Genomic DNA, 12,236 nt, shown 5'->3' with positions numbered 1-12,236 from the left:
CTCAGTCCCCACCAGGATTTCAGCACTTCCTCTTTGTTACGTAGAACCTTCTTTCATAAGATACTTTGTTTAATGCTGCTTTAAAAATATTATTTCTGGAGATATAAAATACTCTAATTGAAGAAGAAGAAACAATGTTCTGAAACATTTATGGCATTATATTGAAACTTGTTTTCTGTACCTTGATGGATCAATTACTCACTTAGATGTCTTTGAAATGTAAAAATCTATATTAAAGTACTTGCTAATTTTAATATAATTCTGAGACTATAATTAATTATGAATCCATATTGGAATAATTCATCTTTTGTTTTATCCTGTGATTGTCTATTTCTTACTAGAACAATGCGACAATTTTTCTTTAGTTAACTTTTTATTGTGAATTAGATAAAGGTTTATAGAGCAACATTCAACAATTCATTTGCATTCCATTTCATTCAACAATTCATACACGTTTTGTTTCAACTCACTCATAATTTCCTCCATGTACCATCACCCACCCCAATGTTCTGTGTTTCCTGTCTACATTCCTCCTCACCATTTTGATTTCTTAAAGTATATGTTTCATTTTGAAAATTATATCAACATCCATTTACCTATCTGAAAGTGCTCACTGGACACAAAGTGAAAGTCAAGGTGAGAGTTTTAGGAGATGGAATGAGTAGGAGACAGGACTAGGCTACAGAAGTCAATGGATTTCAATAAGCTGATAGCAAATTGTGAGCAGTCCCTGGAGTGAAAGGCAGTCAGGAGCAGATCAGAGGTTGTGCTTGGAAGGTCACTTGGCAGGAATTATGTGTCTGCTCTAGATCTGAATTTCCATGTAAGCAAAATGGAAGTGGATTGCAAGGTTCAATCATGTTCTAAAATTTAATGAGTCCCCTTTAGAATAACAAAGGTTATCATGCATGCTACCCAGCGTTTGGCACATTAAGTGCTCAATAAGGGTTACTTGACAGTGATAAGGCCATTAAAAACTAGGATTAGAAAAAAATCCTTAAAAACTGTAAATAGGAAGGCTCTTCCATCTTCTTCCATGAGAGGTTACTTAAACCATAGTTACAGTTTAGGGGCTGCTGCTGTTGTGATTGTTAGGTACCCTCAAGTCGGTTCCAACCCATAACGACCTATGCACAACAGAACGAAACACTGCCCGGTCTTTTACATCCTCATGATTGTTCATATCCTTGAACCCATTAATACAGTTTCAGTGTCAACCCATATCCTCGAGTGCCTTTCTCTTTGTCACTGCACCTCTATATTACCAATCACGATGTCCTTCTCCAGCGACTGTCTCTCCTGACACCATGTGCAAAGTATGCAAGATGAAGTCCCACCATCTTTGCCTCTAAGGGGCATTCTGGCCACACTTCTTCCAAGACAGATCTGTTTGCCCTTTTAGCAGTCCATGGTACTTTGAATATTCTTCTCCAGCACCATAATTCTAATGCATTGATTCTTCTATGGTCTTTCTTATTCAATTCCAACTTCCACATGCATATATGATGCAATGGAGAATACCATGGCTTGGATCAGGCACACCTTAGTCCTCAAAGTAACACCCTTGCTCTTCAATATTCTAAAGTGGACTTGTGCAGTAGATTTACCTAATGCCATCTGACTTTTGATCGCATAACTGCTGTTTCCATGAGCACTGATTGTGGATCCAAGCAAGAAAAAATCCTTGACAACTTCTACCTTTTCTCCATTTACTGTGATGTTACCTATTGGCCCAGTTGTGAGGATTTTAGTTTTCTTTATATTGAGTTATAATCCATATTGAAGGCTGTAATCCCTGACTTTTATAAGGAAGTGCTTCAAATCCCCCTCACTTTCAACAAGCAAGGTTGTGTTATCTGCATATCGCAGGTTGTCAATAAGCCTTCCTCCAATCCTGATGCCACATTTTTCTTCATATAATCTAGCTTCCCTGATGATTTGCTCAGCATACAGATTTGATAAGTATAGTGAAAGGATACAACCCTGACACACACCTTTCCTGATTTTTAACCATGCATATTTCCTTGTTCTGTTCACACAACTGCCTCGTGATCCATGGACAAGTTTTGCAGGAGCACAGTGAAGTGTTCTGGAGTTCCCATTCCTCTCAAGGGTATCCATAGTTTGTTGTGACTCCACAGTGCAGTGCCTTGGCAGTCAATAAAACCCAAGTAAACCCTTTTCTGCTTTGATCAATCTGACATCAGTCATGCTGTCCCTTGTTTTACCTCCTCTTCTGAATCTGGTTTGAACTCTGGCAGCTCCCTGCTGCAGCTGTTGCTGGATGATCTTCAGCAGATTTTTTTTACTTGCATGTGATATCAACGATATTGTTCTATAATTTGAGCATTCTGTTGGATCACCTTTCTTTGGGATGAGTACAGATATGGATCTCTTCCAGTCAGTTGGCCAAGTAGCGGTCTTCCACATTTCCTGGCATAGAAAAGTAAGTGCTCCTAGTGCTTCACCAGTTTGTTGAAACATTTTAATTGTAATTCCACCAATTCCTGAAGCTTTGTTTGTGGCTGATGCCTTCTGTGCAGCTTGAATGTCTTCCTTCAGCACCATTGGTTCTTGCTCATATGCTACCTCCTGAGATGGTGGAATGTCGACTCGTTCTTTTTGGGTACCATGACACTGTATCCGTTCCATCTTTATATTATAATTCCATCGTTCAAATGTATTAAAGAGAGTTGTATAATTATCTTCACAATCAATTTTTTAGCATTTCTTTCTTTCTTATACTAATTGTCAGCAGCGCCCCACCACTTCCAACCTCTCCCACCACACCCCTCAAGAAGTCATCCATGCAGCCGCCGTCTGTATAGTTCGGCCTACCCTGGCTTTCATATACAGAAATGAATAGAAAACAAAGTGCAGAAAACCAAAACGTGAAAAAAAAAAGACAGTGCCCTTTGCATGATAGCAAGGCTATTGACATCCCTGGTCAGAGGTGATTCACTGGAGGCTTAATCCATGTATGGACCTCGAGTGGCTTTTAGGTCCCCACTGTCATCCATAGGTTTCCACACATCGGGTGTTCACAATGTAAGCTCTGATACTATTCCCTCCTTCAGTTTGGATTCATTCACATTCTTGAATCACATAGCTGGTGTGCTTCTTCTGTGTGGGGCAAGGTGATGCCCTACTCAGATGGCTGCTTTAAGCTCCCAGACACTATTCTTTCAATAGCCAGACACCATCTAGTTCCTTTGTCACACTTTGCTGTAGAAGCCATATCTTCAGTGATCTCTTCATGAGGATGAGTATCAAGCAGGGCCAAATCATAAGAACTAATTGTTCTCAGATTGGCCTAGAATTAAGTGTTATCCAAATGTCTATTTAGGTATCTATGGTTTATATATGTCTCTGCTTCACTTTAGCGCCATCATTATAATTTTATATTTGAGAACAATATCAATCATCCTCCTGAGGGATAAGCTAATTCTATTGATATTGTCATTAATTTAACCAGTGGGGTAGAATTGATAAAAGGACATTGTACAAGTGCAGACTGGCTACAGACTGCTATATATGAATTGCTGACTTGAAGAGATTGAACTCTTAAGTGGCTGGACACTATCCACACAGTTGGGGTTGGTGATAGAGTGAAACGTTCCATAGCATTCATTCACAATGGCAGAACTATATCTATGTGGTGAGGAGGAGGCCCTAGACTCTGTTCTTTTGAGCCACACACCATCCTCTATAGGCCGAACCAGAAAGACTTGATGTGGAAACCCTACTAAGTGAACTGGGATTCACATCGAATTCACTAGTAGCCCTTGGTCTTAAGGCTGACACTCCCTATTGTTTCAGATCCATATGATTGCCATTCCAAGGTTATAGAACTGGTGATTGTTGGGTTTTGTTGTGGATGCCAAAGGCATGATGGCCTGGGACTATCCTATATGCTCTCTTTACTTCTTTTGATGCTTTCAATATTTTCCCCATAGAATCTTTCAATATTGTACTTCGAGGCTTGCATTTTGTCTTGTTTTTGTTTTCTAACTCTAGGTCTTCATACATTTCGTTATAATATTCTCCTTTGTCTTCTCAAGCTGCCATGGACATTTTCTATTTAGCTTAGGGGCTAGGATGGGAGACAAGGAGCCCGTGGAACTTCTTCCATGAGTGGGTTGCTGTATCTTCATAATAACATATCTTTCCCGGGTTAGTGCCTTAGGGGGGGATTGTTGACAGCACATGTTATTGTGGAGTGCCGGACAGAGCATTTTAATGGAATTAACAGATGAGTCAGAAGCAAAGAGAAGTACTCAGAGTGTTTGTTTTTGTTTTTAATGGCATCCATCATTTCCTAAGGGGACATCTTCAAGTTTCCACATTGGGCCGTGTATCTGCCATTTGTCTGTGCAGATCTTATGCAGATAGTTCTTCGTCCTTGCTACGCTACCCAGGTTGTTGTTGTTTTGTGCCATCAAGTGGATTCTGACTCAAAACAACCCTGTGGACAACAGAAGGAAACACGGCCCCACCTTGTGCCGGCCCCACAACTGTTGTCCTGTGGGAGCCCATTGCTGCAGCCACTGTGCCCATCCATCTTGTCAAAGACCTGCCTCTTTTGTGCTGCCGCGCATGATATCTTTCTCCAGGGACTGGTCTCTCCTGACAACATGTTGAGAACTGCCCACGTGGGATGGCTGACGTAAACTTCCACACACTCCAGCAAGCACCCTCTGGCTTCTGGTTGGGCTTGGGCAGCCAGGAGCTCCAGCAGCAGAGAGGAGGGAGAAAGCGAGCGAGTTCAGGGTATTTACTCCTTGATGTGTCCCTCTTGACATCACCTTGAACCGTCCATGTCCTTAGACAGACTTTCACAACTCCTCTCAAGGCAATTGTCACATGACAGAAGCCCATCTTCTCTGGGTACCATAACCTCTCCCTGCTTTGTCTCAGCAGGTCTCAGGGTGGTGACTTCTCTGCAGATATCAGCCTCAGGTTCCTTCACTATCCTTTGTGGATCACCGACAGTTCACCTTTGACCTGAGGCCTTTTGTAAATTAACTCTCCAGAACGACTCTCATGTGAGAGTACCCTGTTTCTTGCTGGGTCCGTGACTAACACACATGCTATTTTACAAACTGAGAATGAAGAGGAAGCGGCACCGGGGCCACATCAGTGCACTTCATCAGAACCTTCCAGGCAACATCTGCTTCTTCTCTGCCGGCTAGTTGACCTCTCTGGGGGCCTCATGCACCAAGCAGGACATATGGCTATAGCCAACTCAGAACTAACCCAAAACATGTTGGGTCGGTTCCCTTAAGTGCGCTATGAGGGTGAATTAGCACATCACTTTACATTGAGTGATACCCAACAAGTACTCAGGACATCTTATCTGCTTAGCTCTGAGGCCATCCTGCTTTGGCAGCTTTGAACCTGTGTGTCTGCCGTTTGAAAACCCTCCTCTGATCGCCCGGTCTTCTTGAAGAGCACCTCCAGGTATCCTGCTGTCCTGGGAGCAGGATGGGGTGCCATCTGCCTTTGCTTCCCACCAAAGAGGATTCCTTTGGGTTTCAAGAAAGTATTATCAGCCGGTACCTCTTTCCTGGCGTGTCAACGGGGACTTTACCTCTAGATTTGAAAGAGGCTCAGGGGAAACCTGATGTTATTCTCAGCCTAACTAGCTGCAACGAGGCAGATCGTGAAGATCCCGAGGGCATCAGAAAGAGAGGCCTTCCACGGAGCAAAGCCCCTTAAATACAAGTCCCAAGCCCCAGAACACTGACTGTGAAAGAAGTGTTGGTGGCCACACGAGCTGAGCAGAGAAAGCAGGAAGCAATAGCAAGTCCCCCAGGAGAGGAAGAGAACCCAGCCGCTGTGCGGGACTGGGTGGAAGGAAGCCCCATGAGACCCTCAAGTCCACTGTGGTATATGCCTTTGCAAAGTTAGGGGCTCCCTAATCCATGCAACGGTGCTACACCCCTCCCCACTTCCACTCTTCTCCCCGAAGGTACCTGGGTTTAGTTAAACTCATGAAGTAAGTGTTCACATAGGGGTCTTCAGGCGCTAATTTCGGGGAAATTTAGTTCCACGAATATTTACTGAACGCCCACACGGGGCTGGGCAGTGCTGGTACAATTCCCCGGAATCCAGGGAGCCAGCAATCCACAGCCACATCCCAGAAACAGAACCCTGCCCCTGTCTGGGCATCTTCATTTTCCCGGAGTAGGGACGGATTCCAGCAAAGCATCGCCACGTCCTCGCACCTGGACCCCCGCTGGGGTCCGGCAGGGCCCCGGTGAAACGCCAAAGGCTTTCGGGGGGCGGCCGACGGGGAGGCTGGGGAGGCGTTGGGGAGGGCAGGAAGGAGCGGGCAGGAACAAGGTGCGCTCCCCGCTTCCAACCGTGTTCCAATCAGAAGTCCGCTGCGCTCCCAGGCGCGGGTCCCGGCGGTCCATAGACTTTTCCAAGACCCCCCTGGCTTCCTGGGCCGCCGACTTGGGCTCGCTGCGCGCCTCCGGGCTCCCGCCTCTCTCCGCCGCCCCGGGCTCGGAGCCTCACCCAGGGGCGTGTCCTGCCCGCCCTCCTGTGCCCGCGGTCCACTCCTCCGGCGACAGCAGCGGCGGCAGAGGCAGCCGCGGCCGCCGGTGCAGCGACAGCCTGGGGTTCCAGCCTCGGAGCGGTGGTAGCGGCGGCGGCGGCGGCGGCGGCAGTGGGCGCGGGGCACTTGTGCGGAGCAGGCGGGGCAGCGGGAGGGGGTGGGTTCGAACCTCCCGACTGGGAATCCATCGCTCCGAATAGCCTCCGGCTGGCTGGCAGGGGAGGTGGCACTGAGCTGGGCAGCCCGGTGGGAAAACATGTGCAGGGCCAGCTAGAGGGGTGGTGGGGCCGGGAAGGTCTGGGTCAAAGTGCGGAGGAGCAGCTCCAGCGGTGTCTGGGACCATGGCGGCCTCTCACCTGGACTTTGGGGAAGTGGAAAGTTTCCTGGACAGGCACCCCGAGTTGTTTGAAGACTACCTGATGAGGAAGGGGACGCAGGAGACGGTGGACAAGTGGCTGTTGAGGCACAGCCAGCGGCAAGGAGCTTCCGACGCCAGCCCCCCCGCTGGGGCTGCTCCCAGCAGCTTGGCTCCCGATGGTGGGAGAGGCAGCAGCTTCAGTGGTGGTGGCACTGGACCCGAGGGCTCTGCCACCAGCCAGCCCGCTCCTGGCGTGGGGGACTGCGGTGGGGTTCCGATGAGCCCCGGCTGGACCAGTGGCAGCCGTGGTGCTGATGGAAACCTGCAGCGGAGAGCTTCCCAGAAAGAGCTAAGGAAGAGTTTTGCTCGCTCCAAGGCCATCCACGTGAACAGGACCTACGATGAACAGGTGACCTCCAGGGCCCAAGAACCCCTGAGCAGTGTGCGGCGGAGGGCACTTCTCCGCAAGGCGAGCTCTCTGCCCCCCACCACAGCCCACATTCTCAGTGCCCTACTGGAATCCAGGGTGAATCTGCCTCAGTATCCCCCGACGGCCATCGATTACAAGTGCCACCTCAAGAAACACAACGAGCGCCAGTTCTTCCTGGAACTGGTCAAGGATATCTCCAACGACCTTGACCTCACCAGCCTGAGCTACAAGATCCTCATCTTTGTCTGCCTCATGGTGGACGCTGACCGCTGCTCGCTCTTCCTAGTGGAAGGGGCAGCTGCAGGCAAGAAGAGCTTGGTCTCCAAATTCTTTGATGTGCATGCTGGGACTCCACTGCTGCCCTGCAGCAGCACAGAGAACTCCAATGAGGTGCAGGTCCCCTGGGGCAAAGGCATCATTGGCTATGTCGGGGAGCATGGAGAGACAGTCAACATTCCTGATGCCTACCAGGTAGGAGTCTCCTCCCAGAACTCCTTGGGCCTGGGAGCCAACTCTTCCCTTTCCCGTTGGGGTCCTAGAATACAATACGGGTCTTGCTATTTAAATTGCTTCTTGAGGTTACATTAGTTAAAACGTTATTACACCATCTTTAATGCAATGACCTTTTCCTCATACAAAGTGACTTAGGAGAAATTTATAGGTCATACCTCTTACACACAAATGATACCCCATGTTTCTCAGTGAAGATACTTTGTCTCTAAGAACATCAGAATGCATATACGAGTTTCTAGAAACGATGATCGATGATTGCTCCGGATTTCCAGTGTTCATCTGAAGTAGATGGGCCTCTAGTATCTCTGATACCTTTGGGGACCAGATGTTCAGGGTTGGAAAAGGAACAAAGTGCCCAACTACTTCTGTCTCATGTTATCTAACTTTAAGATGCCTGAGTTTTAAGTAGGGAAGTGGGACAAAGAGGAGACAAGTTGGGAAAGAAAGAGCCTTTGCTCCATCTGTGCCTTTTTAGTTTCTAAGCTGACACTGGCTTTGGCTGAGTGTAGAGTTCAGGCTTGTGTGAGAATCGAATGATCTGTTGGATAGCCGACACTGGATAGGACTGAGTAAGTAGATTTTTTGCTTGTGAGATAAAAATCATATTGAGAATTTATTTCAGCAGCTCCACAGGCAAACAGCAGGGGCAACATTCGAGTTTCTGATGGCAAAGGAAGCTCAGCATGCGGGCTTCTGGTGTTTCTACACCTTTCATGTTCACCGTGATTGGAGCTTGGTTTGAGATGCTGGATCTGAAAGGCAGCCAGTTCTGATTTTGTCTGTATTTATTCCTTGAATGTGATGAGACGGTCTGTCCAATGAGACATCTTTGTAAGAATTGAAGACTCATATCCTTGCTCATGAGCATTTTGTAGGCATTTGGTGAGGATTTCCCCCACCTGTCCCATAGAGCCATGTGTTTTTCTGGACGTTGGCTGTTGTTGATCAGGACAGTAAAAGTGGTTGAAAGGACCCTAAAGGTAGAAATTCATCTGTTTCATTTTTACATAGAACATTTACTGGCTTAGCCGAAACCCAGTGTCACATTTTAATGTGATGTCTATCAACATAACACTTTATTATTGATGCCGGGGAAAACATCACTGTTACTAACATTTGCTATTTAATTAGGTGCATTATTTGAGGCATGGGTAGATTTAGGTCAAGCAACTAATTAAGCTCCTCAACAAGTGTATTTCTCTACAATCCTGGAAGACCACGGGGTGAAATTAAGATATTTAATATTTGATGTTCTAAACTTTCTGCAAAAACTTGGTGAACAATCATTAAAATCCTCCCCTCCTCCAGCATTTTCCCACATCCCAACTGTGTGCTTGGGCTAGAGACAAAACAAGCAAAAAAAGTTGGATGATATTTGTTATGGGTTGCAATTGCTGTCTTCTCCCTTTATTGCCTTTATTATTTTTAGTATTATTTTATTCTTCCCTAGTTGATTTTTCTCCTTTTACTTCTCACTGCCTTCTTTCAGCACCTAGCTTTTATTTAATGCTTTCCACATACTGTCCTTACTCCACGAGCATGTCCTGGCTTCCTCAGCAGTTAGCGGGCCTCCCTGCTGCCTAGAATTGTGGCTGCAGTTGTTATTATAGGCATAGAAAATCAGAATTTCAACCTCTGATGTTTCCTCTGGGCCCTCCCCTTACACTGCAGATGGAGTACCAAGCACAGATACTTTTTCAAATTTGGGAGCTGACACTGGGCGTAGAGTTTTTTGTTTTTGTTTTAAATGTTTTTCCCCCTTCCTGGGCTACTAAGAAGACTGGGTTGTTGGGGGAACAGGAAAAAAGTAAGTAAGGCAAAGATGTTATATAGATTGGGACCTTAAACTCTTGGTTGACTTTTTGCCTTCATCTGTACTATGATTAGCAAGTTTCTCTAACTTTGTGTGCTTTCCTTCATTTTGGTGGCATTGTCAGGTATACATTGGACTGCTAATCACAAGGTTGACAGTTCAAACCCACCCGCTGCTTGATGGAACATGGTGAGGTTGTTTGCATCTGTAAAGATTTATGAAAGCCCAGAAACCCTCTATAGAGTGGCTATGAGGCAGCATTGCCTCAGTGGTAGGGGGTTTACCTTTCCTTGATAAAACTATTTATCCTTTTTTTATCCTTATCCACAGCCATCATTAGTTTATCAGTATTCCACAACCAAAGAGGTTTCTCATATACAACTTTCCTTGTGGATTGTCCTCTTGAGCTTTTAGAGATGAAACATCAGGGTGGGCAGACGGTGTTGGTGCCCACCTGGATTAGACACAGCGCACAGCCTCTTACTACCTGTGAGATCTTGGGAATTTCTAATATCTTGAAGTCTCATTTCCTCTACCACAAAGATGGGAATAATAAACACATACCTTGCAAAGATTATTACTGTCATAATTAAATAAGATATTATATGAAAGCCCTTAAAATAGTACCTGGAACATTGTAACAGTTCAGGAAATGATAGCAGTTGATGATGATGGTGCTATCTCATTTATTGCTGTTCTTTTTACGGATCACATTTCCAATTCTTCTTAACTGGAATGAGATGTGAATGCAGCATGACCAGCCTAATTTTCTGAGTTGTGCCCCACTCTTAAAACAAACACGGTGCATTCAAGGTATATACTCTTAGAAGATTTTTCTAGATGTATTGATGGTACCTGACTATTTTATTCTCTCAAAAGTTTTATACTCTGTTTTTCTTAGCAACTCATGCAATAGGAGCTTTTTATAGAGTTGTAATAATGCTACTTCCTTCCCCGGTCTAACATTCCTCCCCATCCTCTCCATTGTAAGCTGTTATATATTTCTCCAGAATCCAAGTGATGTAGTGATTATCCCCTGAGTGCTAACCCATCACTCTCTCTGAGGGAGACAGATGAGGCTTTCCGCTCCTAGAAAGCCTTGGAAACCCACAGGAGTGGTTCAACTCTGTCCTTTAGAATTGGACATGAGTGGAATAACTTGATGATAGTTTAAAAAAATCATTTCATTGGGGGCTCATACAACTCTTATCACAATCCATCCATCCATCGTGTGAAGCACATTTGTACATTCGCTGCCATCATAATTTTCAAAAAAATTTCTTACTACTTGGTATCAGCTCCTATTTTCCCCCTCCTCCCCCTCCCTCCCTTCCTCCCTCATGAACCCTTGATAATTTAGAAAATATTATTGTTTTTCCATGTCTTGCACTGTCCAATGTCTCCCTTTACCTCCTTATCTATTGTCCATTCCCCCTGGGAGGGGGTTATAGGTAGGTCATTGTGATCAGTTCCCCCTTTCTCCCCCAGCTTCCCCTTCCCCTCCTGGTATAGCTACTCTCAATATTGGTCCCAAGGTGTTTATCTGTCCTGTATTCCCTGTATTTCCAGCTCTTATCTGTACCCATATACATGCTCTGGTCTAGCCAGATTTGTGAGATAGAATTAGGGTCATGATAGTAGGGGTAAGGAAGCATTAAAGAACCAGAGGAAAGTTGTATGTTTCATTGGTGCTATACTGCACCCTGACTGGCCTGTCTTCTCCCCATGACCCTTCTGTAAGGGGGTGTCCAATTGCCCACAGATTGGTTTTGGACCTCCACTCCACACTCCCCCACCCCCACCCCATTCACATTGACATGATTTTTTGTTCTGGGTCTTTGATGCCTGATACCTGATCCTGTAGACACCTCATGACTTCATGATCACACACTCTGGTGTGCTTCTTCCATGTGGGTTTTGTTGCTTCTGAGCTAGATGACTGCTTGTTTACCTTCAAGCCTTTAAGACCCTAGATGCTACATCATTTGATAGCTGGGCACCATCAGCTTTCTTCACCACATTTGCTTATGCACCCATTTGTCTTCAGCGATCATGTCAGGAAGGTGAGACTTCAGAATGCCGGATTATTAGAAAAAAGTGTTCTGGTGTTGAGGGTATACTTGAGTAGAGACCCAGTGTTGATGGCAGTTTTTAAAAAAATATATTTTTCAGTGAAGACTGACCAAATAAACCCTGAGAAACTGACCACCTTCAAATTCAGGCTGTTTTCTCATATTCATTGTTATTGTTTTAATTTTTATATGGGAACATCCTGAAGTTGTTATGCAAAAGCATAACATCTTTTCACATTCTTTCATAACTATATCTATTCCTCACTTATTGACTATCTCTTTATCTGACCTTTGATGTTACCACACTATTAAAAATATCTACGTTCTTATGACTTTTCACATGAACTATGTACTCCTGGCAGAAACAAATGCCGAGGTAAGAGATGAGAGGAACAGATGAACCACTCAGGACCAGGGGTGACAGTGGTGATACCAGGAGGGAAGGGGGGTGTAGAAAGGGGGAATTGATCACAGGGAGCTACATATAA

General features: G+C 45.4%; 1 protein-coding gene across 1 annotated transcript in view; it reads left to right on the top strand.

Annotated features, from left to right (window-relative positions):
• Positions 1–6,903: 6,903 nt before the first annotated feature.
• PDE11A (phosphodiesterase 11A) overlaps positions 6,904–12,236 on the top strand; it is a 441,211-nt gene continuing 435,878 nt past the window's right edge. Inside the window, exon 1 of the mRNA XM_004701714.1 lies at positions 6,904–7,821. Within this exon, the coding sequence (XP_004701771.1) occupies positions 6,904–7,821 (918 nt within the window). The remainder of the gene's footprint in view (positions 7,822–12,236) is intronic.

Source organism: Echinops telfairi, unplaced genomic scaffold, assembly GCF_000313985.2.
Source record: "Echinops telfairi isolate 266 unplaced genomic scaffold, ASM31398v2 ScPeMD7_3;HRSCAF=10, whole genome shotgun sequence".
Taxonomy (NCBI): Eukaryota; Metazoa; Chordata; class Mammalia; order Afrosoricida; family Tenrecidae; genus Echinops; species Echinops telfairi.
Note: the sequence above shows the minus strand (reverse complement) of the source record. Positions and strands in the feature narration are given on the sequence as shown.